This window comes from Protobothrops mucrosquamatus, unplaced genomic scaffold, assembly GCF_001527695.2.
Source record: "Protobothrops mucrosquamatus isolate PMUCROS unplaced genomic scaffold, P.Mucros_1.0 scaffold_168, whole genome shotgun sequence".
Classification (NCBI taxonomy): Eukaryota; Metazoa; Chordata; class Lepidosauria; order Squamata; family Viperidae; genus Protobothrops; species Protobothrops mucrosquamatus.
In genome coordinates, this window is record NW_015386244.1 from 1,131,932 (window position 1) to 1,148,819 (window position 16,888).

The window sequence follows — 16,888 nt, forward strand, 5'->3', positions numbered from 1 at the left end:
CATCTGCTGGGTGGTTGCAGCAGGTTTTGGTCACTTCACATGACCCTGGGACACTGTGACCGTCATAAATATGAATCAGTTGCCAAGCATCTGAATGTAAATCACAAGACCCTGGAGATGCTGCAACATTCCAGCTGATCGGCGCTTCTTCTGGGCTCAGCAGAAGCACCAGGATCAGCGCCGAGCTCCAGCTGGAGCCCGGCGCTGATCCTCGTGCTTCCCCTGAGCCCTGAAGTCCTGCAGCTCCAGCCATCTCTCACTCAGGCTTGTGCAGTGCTGCCACCGGTTCAGCTCATTCCCCTCCCCCGCTACCACTTTTCTAAGATGGTCGTGTACCACCTGCCAGGTGCCAATGTACCATAGGTGGTACCCGTACCACTGGTTGAAAAGCCCTGGCCTAAACTACTTTAAATTGTGTAAAATTGATTGGGGAACAGCGGCCAAAAAAAAGGATAAACATTCATGGAACATTTCTCAATGCGCAACAATATCTGAATATGTATAGCATACCTATCTTTTTTTTGCATAATGTTTCACAATTAATAAAACATTCCATTCAGCTTAAAAAGCTGTGTTAATCAGTGACCATCCCACCCAATAATTTTAAAAATTTCCACTAAGCGACTGCTGATATTTTATCTTTGGGTTTAAATTTTAAATTCATGTAGCTGCCCTCACTGGCATGAGACATAATGAACTTACATCACACAGCCTATTAAACATGTGTGCTTTGAACTAACAACTACTGTAGAAATCTACTGCCTGCAATGAAGTAGCAATCATGTTAACCACAATTTGCAACAGAGACATTACACTCTATTATTAGCTGGTAGAATCATTCCAGTTACTGCATATATCGTTGGAGATTCTTCAGCATCATCCAAATGAAGTCACACCCAATCTGTACATAAGTAAGCATTTATGAGGAAAAGGCAGAAAATATCTAATTCATTATTATATAACCATTGTGAACAGTCATAAACACTGGCCGTGAATGCTCTTTAAAAAAATTATTTAAAAAATTGTTACATCCTCTTTTGTTTTTCATCATATTTTTAAAAAACTTTCTCATAGTTTACCAAACTGGAAAGGGATTTTAAAAAAAATAAGAAATGATCTCAGCTAGCCTGATATACGTCAATAAAAATGCATCAATAATAGCGGGCATTCAATATTACACAGCCACATTTCTACTCCTATAACCCATCTCTTGCAAACCATATCTGCTAATTACATCCTTGAATTTGCACCAGAAGGATCAGATTTGGGAATCATACAAAAGGAGGGAAGGTGAGTCTGTTCCCCTGATTTTTAAATGCTATTTTGTTTTAGGGTTTTAAGCTATCAGTTCTTTTGTAAAATATTTAGCCTACAAACTGCTTGATTTCAATTGCCGCAATGATTCCATTACTAATGCTTGGCATTTCTGTATGAGCCATTGTTAAAAATTAAAAAAATGGAAAGTGACTCTGCCCAGAAGTATCCATAAACAAGAACTTTTGGCCTTGCTGTCCAACATTTGATGACCTCTGGCATTGGCTGTGTGAGGCCTTTGTTCAGTCTGCTGTCAGTATTCCTCTTCCATGTTATCATCAATATTCAATATAACATAATACCCAATGGTGCCAGGATCTGCACCACTGTCAAGGATGGTTGTATTAGAACAGGGGTAGTCAACCTTGGCTCTTTCATGACTCGTGGACTTCAATTCCCAGAATTCTTGAGCCAGCTTAGCTGGCTCAGGAATTCTGGGAGTTGAAGTCCACGAGTCATAAAAGAGCCAAGGTTGACTACCCCTGTATTAGAATAAAGCATTTATTGCAAACAGTCAGTGCTAATAGGAGGTAGCAGCAAAGTGTTGGGAAACAAATCAGTAGACCATATGGCCAGGCTTCTGGCATCTGTACCAGTGTTACGATTCAGTTATCAAGTCAATTGGAGTTCACAAGACTCACAAAATGAGAGAGAAAATCAACTTCTTGTTTGACTCAGACAAAGTAAAATATTTTTGTGCTGTCCTTTTTTTTACCACATCTTCACTGTGTAACTATATTAATGCAAGCCAAACAGCCTAACAATAGTGTTCTGTTCCACACGACTTAACCTAATGAGCTGTACTTTGACTACCACCACCATTGCAATGTAGTGCTACTACTATATTGACAGCCCTTGCCTTGCGAATTATAAAAGGAAGGAGACTATAAGTCAGGGCAAAAGAATACCGAGTTCATATTGCTAAACAAAGTTGTCAACATTGGAATTAAAAGATATTTATGGTTTCATTAAACCATGCACTTCTAGTTTTACTTTCATATATTCCTGAATACAGTACCTAAAAGGGCTTCTTTGATGTTCAGGGTGAACTGAGTAATATGGACAGTGGCCAACAGACAACCATAAATCTTCAGCCCTGAGCTCATACAAGCCTTAACAAAATGCAGTACTTAAAACAAGAGAGCTACTTACTACAAATCTACACAATTTCTTTTTGGATATAAATATTTCTGGCCATATGAAACTACTGTGTGAAGTTCAACAGGGTGAATAAAATCTCCCTTTGTCAAGAGAAGAAAAAGGATGACTAGCCAAACTGCCTACACTTGCCTGCTTTCAACTTTTCCCGTTTGGTGACAAGCTAAAAGGACAAAGCTGCCCTCTAATTTCTAAAGATAAACATATCAAAGACTGTGAACCAATTTTAAGTAAGAGTCAAAGATTTCCCATCACACAATCTAGACTGCTGCTTCTATAAGGCCATTGAGTTAAATGCCTAAGGCACCCTTACCAGACTAGGAGAGAAAGAAGAAAGGAAAAACCAATTGTAAAATAAGAGAGAGAGAGAGAGAGAGAGAGAGAGAGAGAGAGAGAGAGAGAGAGAGAGAGAGAGAGAGAGAGAGAGACTTGTAGCAGAAATCCATACTGAACTAAAAATTCATCCCTGCAATTCTTCAATATTTAGTAACATTAATTTTTATATTTGCAAAATACTAGGGAGAGATCTAGTAAGATAAGGAAAAGAAAGGAAACAGCAAACTTGGGGTGAATAGGAATTACTCTTGACTTCAACCTGTTTGATGTCCTCCCATTTCATTTTTAATCTATAATGCTTATGTATGTAGTAATATTAATCCAGAATAACTTTTTAAGAATAAAAAAATGGAGTTGCCAAACAAAATTAGTCAGCAAATTTTGCAGAGTATTGCTGACTGAGTTGATGTTAAATAAATATAGCAATCTATCTTATATTTCTACAAAGGAACAAAAATAACTAGTGAGAAAAATATTTAAAATGTTCATCTAAAAGAAAGAAAAAAGAAAATAACGTTTTAGCAAAAAAAGATGAATCAGTTATTTCTATCCAATATGGACATATTTTTTAAATAGTTTAAATCAAATTATTCAAAAAAAGAGATGTGTTCTATCTAAACTCCCATCCCTTCTAATAGATGTGTGATTCATGTGAGACTATGGCCAAAGCAAAATTAAATAATGACCTAAGCTTGCAATATTTTCATATTGCTTCATTAATTCAGGAATGTTTAGTGAAAGGGTAACATAAGCTAAGTCCATCGAGTAATTTGTAAAAGAGATTTGAATCCCACGACTTATTTGTTATAAGCATTTGAGCACTGATGGAATGATCTTCTATTTATATATTCTGAGAATGCAAAATACTGAAGATCTTACTAATATCAAAAGATTATATTATCACTTACCTTAGAAACAAAACATTCTGCTATAGCTACAGGATCGTTTTCACAGTTTTCCAAATCTTGCAGAAGTTCACTAGTTCACAAAAAAAGGGGCAACACTGCATTTATTATCATCATATGCCAATATATACTGCCTACAGTTAAAAGTGGCACTGCATTTAAAACTCTGTTAAAATAAAGTAGCACCGTTCATTCTGCTTCCTACTATAATGCTAAGAAGTAATTAAGGGTTTCTTACAAGTTTTTCTTTTTATAATTCCATTAATGATGTGAATAAATGTCTATTTGCCTTGCTTGCATCACTGTTTCTCTACTTCAGCTGCCATGTTTTATACTGGCTCCGTTTTATAATGGTTGTTAAGAACCATCCTAGGGATATAGCACATGTAAGGGAAAGCGAAATGATACACATCTTCATGCAGCACATACAAAACTGTTTTATAATAAATAGACTGCATATGTATCTCTTTGCCTACTAGCTCTGCACGGTTTTCAAGCAGATTCACATGAGTTAAACCCCTGTTTGTTTCAACACAATTTGTTAGGTTGCATTTGAATAAACAAGCAATGGAGTTTAAGTATCATGCTAAGGAAAATCAAACCAAAGACATTATGGATTCACTCAATATATGAAACCATTTTTCATTCATCCCCATAATGCTATTCCCTACTCAAGGATGTACAGAAGCCCTTCAAACCAGGCAAAACACAATTATACCAATTTACCAACTGGGTTTCTTTTAAACATTTGCAATGTTGGATTTTGCTACAATGAACGCATTTCATCTCACAAGCACCAGAACAGGTTTTGTTGTCTATGCTGCAAATATGTTAGAATGGTTCTTTCCTTTAAAAATACAGTACTTCTGTTTTAATTTAGGAAAGTGGAGAATTAAACTGAAATTATAAACTTGCAGACAGTTTTGAGGCTCTGAAGATAGTTAGGATGCTACAGCCTCATGGACAGTTTCAGTATCATCACTTTATCTATGAGTAAACTATCAATTACAATTTGATCTGATGTATGTTGGAAGATTGGAGATAATGTGGCTCACTATTCCTTTAGCATAGGGGTCTTCAAACTTGGCCCTTTTATGACTTGTGGACTTCAACTCCCAGAATTCATCAGCCAGGCACACTGGCTGAGGAATTCTGGGAATTGAAGTCCAAAAGTTATAAAAGGGCCAAGTTTGAAGACCCCTGCTTTAGCATGTACAGGCTTGCTTCTTCCAAGCTCAGCTACTCATGCTATGAATCAGTTAACCTTTGTCACCAGCATCTGGATTGCTGTTTTACATTTGTACAAAATATGTATGTATGTTTGTATGAGGGTATCAAAGTAATCTCAGCTGGCAACTGGAAATAAAGGAACAACGGGAAAACACTTTTTAATTTACTGTCCTCCTCCAATTATTTTCCAACATATGAAGTTATCCGTAAGAAATGCGATTCTGAGAAGCTGATATTTGACTGTTATGCTACACTGACTATGAAATGTATATGAATGACAGGTAGGAAATGGATAATATATTTCTCTTGCATGTTGCTACACAACTGTTTTCATGATATAGCAGGATTGAGGTAAAGATTGCTTGAGAGAATTCCACAATCACACATTTTCAGATACAACTGCTTCATGATAGAGTAGTATTTGTTGTTTGTGTGGGCTTTGTTATGATTTGGGTTTTGGGCCAAGATTTGCAAATTCTGGGGAAAAGGAATATGTTAAAACCTAGCAAAAATTGGGCAAAAATAATTGGGTCTTTACAAAATTCAGCATGAAAAAAAAATGATGGTAACTCTCACTAGGTGTGTCTGGCATGGTTTCCTAGATATGGATTAGAACATTATTAAGAACTAATTATCTTTATCATAATGAAGATAAAGAAGTTGTTCTGGTTACATTGCTGATTTGGCATAATTCTGAAGGGCTTTACTGTATACTAGGGTGGGTGGGGCCTTGTTGAAAATGAGAATGAATTACACAGAAGATTGACCAACAAGCCAATTGCAAGTAAGTTCAAAAAGAATTCTTACACTACTTATACTACTCTTTTCCTATGCAAAGAAAGTTTTTATTATTGATATCTTGTTTGGAGTTGCATAATAGATTCACAAGGGTTCTCATTACTTCTACCTTTAATTATGACATGCTCAGTTTAATCCCCATGCTTGGTGACTAGTGGTCTCCAAAGTCTTTACATTCACCCAATTATGATACAGTTGCATAGTATGATGTAACTATGATGTAACTAACTCTGAAGTAGTATTGCTAATATTAGTTCTTATGACACATCAAGAGTTATGACCCAAGTCAGCCACATTCACTGTGGCAGAATAAATAAAAATAATAATAATCTTCCATTTTCCAGGCAGAATGTTAGCTACACAAATAAAATGGAAAATAGCTAACATTTCAGTTTTGATTTCAAAAAAGCTACTCCTTCCAAAAGTGGAAATAGGAAATGAGGCAGTATCTAAAATGGGTCCCACAGATCCCCCCGTTTTCCATTGAAAAGCACAATTGGCCAAAGCTAAGATTTATTATTATTATGACAAGTGGTTCATGAAATAATTCAAGTGGTAAACAAATACTTAATTTTAAATTAAATATTTTGGAGCTAAGTTTAATAAGCCTTTACAAATGGGAGGGTGATGAAAAGCAGACACAATGCAACTATTACAGCTGCCTAATAGGCTTTAAAAGGTGAAGTTTAATTCTTTATATAAAATATGTTGAAAATGGTTTCCCTGAGGTAACATACAGATTAAAATATGATAAAGTTATAGACAGTTTTAATATTCTGGCAATAGATAAAAAGGGCCTTTAGCAGCTAATTAAAGTATGTTCAGCAAAAACATGTGGGACTCCCCATCTCCCACCATTTCTGCCCATTCCCTCTGCTCTCACAGAATGTCCAGGCAACAGGTCCATTCCCTGAAGCTATATAATTTGATGAGACCTAGGAAGCATAACTTTTCTGTGGCAATGCCTGCCCTTAGGAATAATTTCTGCCTGCCTGCCTGCCCACTGCTGTCCTTTATAAGTTCAGATGACTCTGACTCTCTTAGCTATCTAAAAACTAAAATCTAGTTTTTAGATCCACAAAAGTAAAAATAAGGGCACCCTTTGGTAAGTTCATATAATATGAATTACAGAACTGATGAAGTAGGATCTGACCATCTAGCTTGTCCATGTCCAACTTTTGTTCCCTCCCAGTTTTCAAGAATTTCAACGTGCGATTTTAATATGACAGAACGAATCATTTAAATAGATGGAAAGGATCCATATAAACTGGATTTAATTCATTTTAATCTGAGCTCAATTTAAATTAAATGTTTGCCTTGTTATTTTTTATTTTTTTATTTTATCTTAAATTTATATACCACCAATTTGTTACAGCCACTTAGTAGGTCCTTCTCCCATCTTCATTCTGGAATAGTCTCTTAACATACAACCAAAATCTTAATATAGTCTTCAATCACTCCAGGAAGTTTTGTATCTTTGCTTTAGTTCCTTCGAAACCAAATCAGCTGAAAAGTTATTATCAAAGGTATGCAAAGGCGGAATATGTTCCGCAATCCAGTCCAGATGTGACAAGGACACATATCATTGATGCCAGGTCTACGTTTTCTTCACAGGGAAGTAGCTGATTTACTAAAATAGATACAAACTCTGTGTCTGCAATTTGTGCTTCTTTAGACAAGCAAATCCCCAAACTTGAGTTAAAAAGGATCTTTGCAGCTTCAATGAAAGCAAAATATTTTGTAAAAATGAAGAGAACCTCTCTGAAACAAGCCCAACTTGTAGCATAAATAAATATCAGGCATAGAAGAAACTATACTTGCAAAATATCCAAGTCTTTCCCAGTATTATGCACAAATCCTCTAGCAGCATTGCCTTTGATGATTTTGTGGCAAGACCACATTCAGAAAAGGAGCAGATATATTCCTAAACATTCACTGGCATGTGGCGCTGTTTATTCCAATTTCTGGCGATGCACAGGCCAGTCTCAAAATTAAACTAACAGCATTTTCAATCACTAACAATATGAAGGAATGTCACAGGGAGACATGATACAGCTCTGAAAATATCTTTTATTTCCCTTTTTTTTAACCTTCACTCTGAAGATTACAATACTGTTATCTGTTTCATGTACAGCCCTCCCCAATTTTCTTCATTCATTCTGTTCAACCTTCATCCTTTATTCTTCCAGGAAGAAGAAAAAAACAGAAAGAGCAGTGTCTTTTCTACATATGCTTTCACTTTAATATTTACTTACCTATTGAAATGATAGATATCTTTTATGTTTCCAAACAAAGCCGATCGCTCCTCTGTACCCAAAGACAGCTTGGATTGGTCAGTGATACAATCAAGGTAATCCTATGAAATAAATGAAAAGGGTGCCTTAATGTTGTCTGCTCTTTTCTTCCTCAGAAAATGAAACTACCTTTAAACTGTGTAAAATGAGTCTCTGCCAGATCAATTTCACTCTATATTACTGTAATCCCTTCAGTGAGTCCATCCCAAACAGGCCTTCTATTATGGAAGATAACAATACTTTATCTGTTCACCAATACGAAAGAAATACTTTCAAAGACTAAACATACTGTGTTGCTCAGACTATACCGTGTATGTTTTTCAAGCTGCAAATGTATTCAGATTTCACCCCTAGTGACAGCTTAATCACCCACATTAATTACCCAATAAAATCAATGACATCTTCCTATAGTAAGCCTCCCCCCACCGCCTTTAGTATTATTAACATAGTATTATTAACATAATGGGGGGGAATGTAATTATTTCAGAGCTATTGAAATACATGTTTTTAACATTTCAAAAATGCAGCATAAATGTCATCATTGTCAGCTTGTAAAGAACAGAACATTTAGCTGTCTATATAACTCTCTAGTTACACATAATTTATAATGTGGCATACTAGAAATTGTTTTGCATGAACGTATGCAAAATCTATGAACATAAAGACTACATTTGGGGACAGATGAATAAGAACTATAAATGAATCAAGAAAGCAGAACTCTATTTCAGTATGTTTTGTTTTTATCATAATGTACATACTTCTTTGATTAAAAGTAAAATTTCCTTAAAATTAAGATCACCTCCTGAGGATTTCATGAACTCATTCATATATTTTTTTTGGCAGAAGCATGGAAGTGATTTGCCATTGCCTTTTTTTTTTATCAAGTCTAACCTTCAGCCTTGATATTACCATCTAATTTCTAATCAGGTCCAACTTGATAACAGACCAGATAACATCGACTACGAATCATAGAGAGCAACTAAATTCCCGCAGCAAAATTACCTTATTCTCTAAATGTCTTTAGAGTATTCAATAAGGCAGGGCTTTTGGAATGGGCTTCTCAGATTCTGGGAAAGAAAATGGCAGTTTGCAAAATATTATAAGCCCAGAACTTCTGTACAGTTTTTCATTACCAAGAAGATGGATAGCTACTTTCCTAGCATATTAAAAGGTGGCTAAGAAGATCAAGAAATCCTTTCCTAATCCAGTTAAAAATAATTGTGTTCTAAAGTAAACATATCCAGTTGCCAAGATTTTGTATCCTTTCAATAAATTTGGTTAAAGAAGACTCAAGTGAAAATCTTGCTTTTCTAATTGCGAGTATCTGCTAAGGTAGCAGATACTTATAGATAATTGTCTTTTGCATATACCGCTTCACAGTGCTTTACAGCACTCACTAAGCAATTTACAGAGTCAGCATATTGGCCCCAACAATCTGGATCCTCGTTTTACCAACCTTGGAAGGGTGGAAGGCTGAGTCAACTTTGAGCCGGTCAAGACTGAATTCCTGGCAGTGGGCAGAGTTTGCCTGCAATATTGCTGTCTAACCACTGTGCCACCACGGCATTAGCATTAATCTTAACAAGTGAATTTCCAAAACTATTATACTGTTCTTTCATGGTCTCTGCTTCCTGCCTATTCGATCTGAGTACCCATCTTCAATATTTTTATTTGTGTTCTACTCTACCAGCAGTTTCACACAGCAAGCTTCATGAACATGTCTATGCAGTTTTCCCGCCAACAGTATGAGAGTGCTTTGTTGCTCTCTTTCCAAACCTAGATATTAACAGCCATATGTTGCCACCTGTTGAAACATCAAAACATTTCATACATGGAAGCAAGCTACAATAGTGCAACTTTTAGCTCAATAACCTGGACATAAGGATTCTTATCCAATTATTGCTAGATAACTGCCTTTTGCATAAATCAATTCCCCCTGCAAAATAACTGTTTTGTCTATTTTCCTCATTAAATTATAATTTTACTGCCATTTAAGAAAAAAGGTGAACATATATATCTACATGCTGGATGGTTGTAACAATTAAGAGCCATGAGATCTAAATGCTACAGTGTACCTTTTCTACTCCTTTACTTTTCATTCCAATTCCATTATCTTATGACCTCATTCTTAAGATCTCTTAAAATATGTTATTGTATTAAGTCACTGTAACAATAACCCCAGGGTTTCCTGAAACTTCCAAGTGACTTTTTGTTTTTATTCACAAGCTGCCTTGTGGCAAAGATTTAGGAAGCTTCATGAGGGAGAAACTATTGCTTACAAGTACAAAAATACCCAGGACCTGAGTCAGTGAGTGGAAAAAATAAACTAATACAATGGTAGATCTTTCCAAATTTGAATTTTAATACAAATTTGGTTCTACTAGCATGAAATAATATTTCTCTAAAAAACCAAAATAGGGAGCTACAACTATTGCTAAGCATGATAAAAGACTTTTAAAATAGTACTTTATAAAGGAATTAATAATTCTCTTTTCCCACGTTAGTTCCAATTCAAAGGCAGTTTGCAATTATGCCTACATGAAACTGAAACTAATCATTTTTACTAAATGTCCAATTTTACCAACACGTTTTTTTAAAAAATTGAATGTTGTGGATTCTGTTTTTGTTTTGGGGGCCTTTTATGTTTCTCATGTTATTCATATAAGAGTTTAATAACTGCTTCCTGAGGAAAAGATGTAAAACTTGTGTGACAGCCAAGACCTTTTACTATAAAAAATGAAGTATCAGAAAACATGGATTGCTCTATTCTTTATGTAAAACAAAGAAACAAAAACTGTATTGTACTATATAGAAACTGGACTGCAGATAATGATCACTCAAGTATGACAATAAGAAATCCATCAAAATGTAAATTGGATTTTGGCATGGCTAACCTAATTTTTGTAATAGGATCTGGAAACAAAGGCACTGAACTATTTTACTTGAATTCTGTCTGTTTGCAAATCATGGTACAGAACTTGCCAATAAAATAAGGTCAACCTAACATTACTAGACCTTTCCTCAGATTACTATCAAAATTTACAATGCAGAATTAAATATTGTTCAGTTTCTGGGAAAGAGGCCTATGTAGTGAGGATGCTGCTGCTTCTCCTTCTAAAACATTGTTAACATATTTATTTCCAGCCAGTCATTTATTTTGAATAGTATATAGCAGTGATGGCGAACCTTTTAGAGACTGAGTCCCCAAACTGCAACCCAAAACCCACTTATGCATCGTCGAGTGCCGGGTGGATGTGGCCCATTGGCTGGGTGTGGCCAATTGGGTGGGCGTGGCTGCGGTGGTAACAGCAGACTGGGTGGGTCTAAAAAGTTCAATCAATCAATTCCAACTTTGCAAGATCTTTTTTTTTCCCGTGAGAAGTTAAAATTGACTGACTGAACCTTTTTTTTTTTTTTTGCACATGGTGGCGGAGGCCTAAAATGAAAAGGTTTTATAAAACCCAGCTGAAGGCCTAGGACTGGGGCGACGGCGCGCGTGCCCACAGAGAGGGCTCTGAGTGCCGCCTCTGGCACCCGTGCCATAGGTTCCCCACCACTGGTATATAGCTATAACAGTACTGCAATGCACTGAAATAATAATAATAATAATAATAATTATTATTATTATTATTAATAATAATAATAATAATAATAATAATAATAATAATAATAATAATAATAATGAAGTTGGAAGGGACCTTGGAGGTCATCTGGTCCAACCCCCTGCTCAGGCAGGAAACCCTATACCATTTCAGACAAATGGCCGTCCAGTCTCTTCTTAAAAACTTCCAGTATTGGAGCATTCACCACCTCTGCCAAATGTAAAGTTGAAAGTTTGGAAGTGTTGCAGATGAGATATTATATATCTATGCATTAAGTGCCAAAATAATCATATTAACTCTGAATGCCCTCTGTAGTTATTAAAGGCAAGAACAAGTGCTAATCCACAAGCAATTGTTATCACCAAATGTAGCTATTTTCTCTTACCATTTGAAAGCGCTTATTAAAAAGAAGTTCAACAGAAACTCTACTGGCATGGGAGTTCAACTCTCTTGCCAAAAACAGCATGTTTAAATTTCATGAGACAAAGTAATGAGTATCACGGAGAATTAAAACTTTGTTCACACAACTCACTCTAAGACTTCCTAACTAACCTTAACTGGGACTGTAGCCACAGAGATGAAATCGGCTCCATAAAACCCACTTCTGAAGATCATTATGTTCAAGATAATTCGTGGGAACCAACCCACCCAATAAATAAATAACTCAAAGAGTTTTCAAATTAGAGATCTGTATTGTGCCTTGTCATTTAATAGCTCCGCAAACTCGACCTAGAGTAAGAAATGCCATTAAAAATGGAACATGATCTCTCATTCTGTCCTGCATGGAAAATGATCAAAGCTACACAACCACGAGTTTGTTTTATAGACTTAATCACTTTTTTTTCCTGTTTAAAAATTATTTGACCCAAACAGACCGATGGAAAATACAATATAAAAGCAAGCTATGGTCGTTTGAAATCCTGATTTTAAAAAAGTGTGGAAAATCCCTGATAACCTACCAGACTATTTATTGTTACAGTGAAGTGAACTCAGTTATCTGCTGGAAAACAAAAGGAAAAGACCAACCTACTAAACCAGGGGTCTGCAACCTTAAACACTCAAAGAGCCACTTGGACCAGTTTCCCAGAGAAAAGAAAACACTGGGAGCCACAAAACTTGCGCGCGCGCGAGAGAGGAGGGGAGCTTGATTGAAGAGTTTAATTAAAAAGAAATAGAGGCTGCTCTCTCGCTCTCTTTCTCCTCTCCCCCTCTTTCTTTTTTCCTCTCTCTCTTTCTCTCTCTCTTTCCTCTCTCCTCTCTCTCCTTCCTCTCCCTCTTCCTTCCTTTCTGTCTCTCTCTTTCTCTCCCCTCTCTCTCCTCTCCTCCCTCTCTCTCCCTCCCTCTTTTTCTCCCTCTCCCTCTTTCTCTCCCTTTCTCTCTCTTTCTTTCCTCTCCCCCTTTCTTTTTTCCTCTCTCTTTCTCTCTTTCCTCTCTCCCTCTCTCTCCTTCCTCTCCCTCTCCCTCTCCTTCTCTCTCTCTCTCTCTCTCTTTCTCTCCCCCCTCTCTCTCCTCTCCTCCCTCTCTTTCTCCCTCCCTCTCTTTTTCTCCCTCTCCCTCTTTCTCTCCCTTTCTCTCTCTTTCTTTCCTCTCCCCCTTTCTTTTTTCCTCTCTCTCTTTCTCTCTCTTTCCTCTCTCTCTCCCTCTCTCTCTCCTCTCTCTCTCTCCTTCCTCTCCCTCTCCTTCTCTCTCTCTCTCTCTCTTTCTCTCCCCCCTCTCTCTCCTCTCCTCCCTCTCTCTCTCCCTCCCTCTCTTTTTCTCCCTCTCCCTCTTTCTCTCCCTTTCTCTCTCTCTTTTCTCACTTAACAGCTGCCTCGGTTAGCCACAGAAACTTTGGGCTCACTTGGGGTCATACGTTGAGGTGTTTCCCTAGCCATGTTAACTGAGTGGACCAAAAGAACTAGATTGTTAAGAGGATTTATGACTTACTATGTAGATATGTTTGCCTCTATTTAACAATGCGCTATATCACAAATTTTAGCCATTTTTTTCTGATAATATTTATATTTTATCAGAACAATATATCAACGTTTATATTATAATACTTTGGCCACTCTGCTGTTGGCATAGAACAAAAGTTCAGCTCCTTTCAAAGAGATAACAGGGCAATTGCAGCAGCTTCCCTGTCTTAAATCAGATCACAATTAAGTAACAGACCCGCTTATTTTCAGGCCAAAGTTGCAACATTTCTGTCCTGGCCAACTAGCTCTTTTTAAGCATAGTCAAAACTTTTATCAAAACAGTATTTTTGAAGAGCAGCAGGAAGTGAATTGCTACTGAGAGGGAGAAAATTCTTCTCTTATCTTCTGCCATAACCACAAGATTTACTGTGAGACTGGGGGGATGGGAGATGGGGAATTAGTAAATGGAACATAATTCTCCATGAACATCATGAACTCCGGAGGAGACTCGTATTTTCAAGCAAGTCTCTGAGACACCCCCTAATTTACATTCTACAATAAAATTATATGATCAAAACCTGTAAATTATCTACCTGCCATTCATGTTCTTTATAACAGGCTCTTGCAAGTTTTTCCTCATAGTCCTTTAAAAACTATTTTAAATCATTGACAATCAACCAAGATTCACATAAAGGTCTTTTAACAAAGTAATTCTTATAACTAGGTATTAGTAGGTATGGATTCTTACCTTTTTTCCCAACTTTGGGATTAGGCATTGACTTTAAACTAATGATGTTTGTCAGAAACAAAAACATAATACCAATCAGATTCAACAGAGCTCTGGGCATTTTTTTTGTTAACAAAGGAATAATTTGAATAGTATGAGAAAACTGGTGGGATACAAATTCCTTCCTCTTTAACTGTGTAGTTGGCTTGAAGCAGCCCCCATGCTTAGCCTCCTTCCAGATGGCTGCAGGCTAAAAAGGTGCAATAGGATAAACATGAAACAAGACTGATCTCCAGAACTGCTCTTGGGGCAATTTGGGGAGGGATTCAACTAAACATGGTGAGGCTTTATTTCAACAAAACTGAGGTGCCGTAAGTAGAAAAGGTGATTTGTTAGGCATAATATGGTGTGCGCAAACAGCTGTAGATGGGACAGCACTACCCCTTAAATATTTTTTAGTCTCAGGGTAAGAACACACGACTACACTATAAAAAATAGGCTTGCTCTCAGTTGCATGTGCATAAATCACTAATGACCTTTATATCAATCTACTTTTGAAGACAACTTGGAGACTTCTGCTGACTTTTTCAGATGAATGTATAGCTGTCACTCATTTATTTCAGTTCGATATCATTTCTCTTTTTAATGCCTATTCTCCCAGCTTAGGGATATGTTCTTATAGTAACTGCTGTAAATAATTTGATGCCATTAGCAAACCTGATACCTCTTTGCTCACCCTATTTGCAGATAATCTATAAACACATGAAAATGCATGCCTATCTTGGAGTAAAATCACTGTCTTCTTTCATTGCAAGAATTGTTTGTCTATTTCTATGTACCTTTTCCTGTTATTTAAACAGGTATCAATCCTAATTCATGGTTCAATATTTTTGAATAGCCAGGTAAACTATGTTAACTGGTTGTTGAAATCTCTGTTGGTTCTTATTATTTCTTCTTCAGAAAGATTTGGGCTACATAGTACTATATAATTGCATCCAAGAACAGATGTTAAACCAGCTTTCTCCAACTTAACTTTGAAAACAACATTTAGAGGCAAAACTCCCAACAGTGAACAAGCTTAATGGGAATTCTCAGTACTGAACATCTAATATTTCAGGAATTCAGATTGAAAACAACTGATAAAACAATAGCCTGGGACTTTCCAGTATTCCCTTTGATTCATTTTTTTAAGAACTGGCCTTACATCGTAAACAATTTCCAGTTTTTTTAATGTAGAAGGTAATGTGTTGGCCAAGTATTTTCAACTATGTTTATTTTCTGTTTCTTGTTTCAGGGCTCTAATTTCCTTAGCTTAGTATTTCTTGATTTCTGCAATCTAGCACAATTAATTTGTATGCCTCTAAGCATTTCATATTACGTATTTTGTTAGATGATTTTAAATCATTTTAAGATGGATACTATCTGGATTTGCACTGTTGTCAGCAGCTTCAAAAACACAATCCTTTGTCATCATTATATGCTTCAGCTACCCAGACTGCTTTCCTGAAAATACAGGGGTCTGAATAGCTGAAGCAAATAACAACATGCATATACATGAATATACATGCATATATCCTATATCAGTGATGGCGAACATTTTAGAGACCGAGTGCCCAAACTGCAACCCAAAACCCACTTATTTATCGCAAAGTGCCAGGGCTGCATCACTATTGTGCCCTCAGGGGATGTGGGGGGGGCGTGGCCCACTGGGTAGGCATGGCTGCAGTGGTCACAGCAGACTGGGTGAGCGTGGCCGGGGCCAGGGTGGTGGGGGCCAGTCCCTCGCCATCTCTGGGACATCCCTGTGGGCCAACGCTGCTTGTTCGCTCACTTCCTGCCCTGTCGCTTCCAAACACCCCGTGCTTGCTATTCTGGTGAACTCTGCTGGGGCAACGGTGTGCGTGCCCACAGAGAGGGCTCTGAGTGCTGCCTCTGGCACGTGTGCCATAGGTTCGCCACCACTGTCCTATATGTTCAGCATTTCATTTTTAATCCTTTGATTATTTTATAGATGTTTTATTCTAGAACCTTATGGAGATTTATGCAAAGTACTTACATTTAGTCCTAAATTCAAATTATAAATCATTCAAAAGAATGACCAACAATTAAAGCAAAATTACTTTGCACTATCATCCATGTCTACCATTGTTATTATTAACAAGGATTTATTCTAAACTGGTTCTGAAATAAAATTTTTGACCTGTTTAACATCTTGGGTAAGGCTTTATTATGAAAGCTGTTAATGCTGTACGTCATTGTTTTAGTTAGTAATCGGACAAAAGTTAAATAAAACATTAGTTCCCAGTTCTATCAGTCTGTATTCATTTATTTTTCATGCACATTTCTTACTATTTTATCAGTAAGTATCTTGGAATTTCAGGTGCCTTTGAAAATAGAAATATTTTTTCATGTATTGTATTTTTCATTATAATAGCTTGCAGCTTTCCAAGTCATCGTTATTTAAGCATGTAACCAGTCTTATGGAGGGGAATACAGGCAAAAGGATATCTACGTGTTCAAAGATAACATGTGAGCAGGGGGACAGCTCATCCTTTCTCAAGTAATTTTAACCACACCATGGAAAATGCCACTGTGCATATAATTAGGCACTGGCTGATTATACCAG

The 16,888-nt window shown here is 36.8% G+C and overlaps 1 protein-coding gene across 2 annotated transcripts in view; it reads right to left on the reverse strand.

Annotated features, from left to right (window-relative positions):
- Positions 1-16,888, reverse strand: part of PLEKHG1 (pleckstrin homology and RhoGEF domain containing G1) — a 51,811-nt gene that overhangs the window by 28,583 nt on the left and 6,340 nt on the right. For both annotated transcript variants that reach the window (XM_029285233.1, XM_015821964.2), the window contains exons 2-3: positions 7,997-8,097; positions 3,717-3,786 (exon numbers count right to left, since the gene is read on the reverse strand). In XM_029285233.1, the coding sequence (XP_029141066.1) occupies positions 3,717-3,786; positions 7,997-8,097 (171 nt within the window). The remainder of the gene's footprint in view (positions 1-3,716; positions 3,787-7,996; positions 8,098-16,888) is intronic.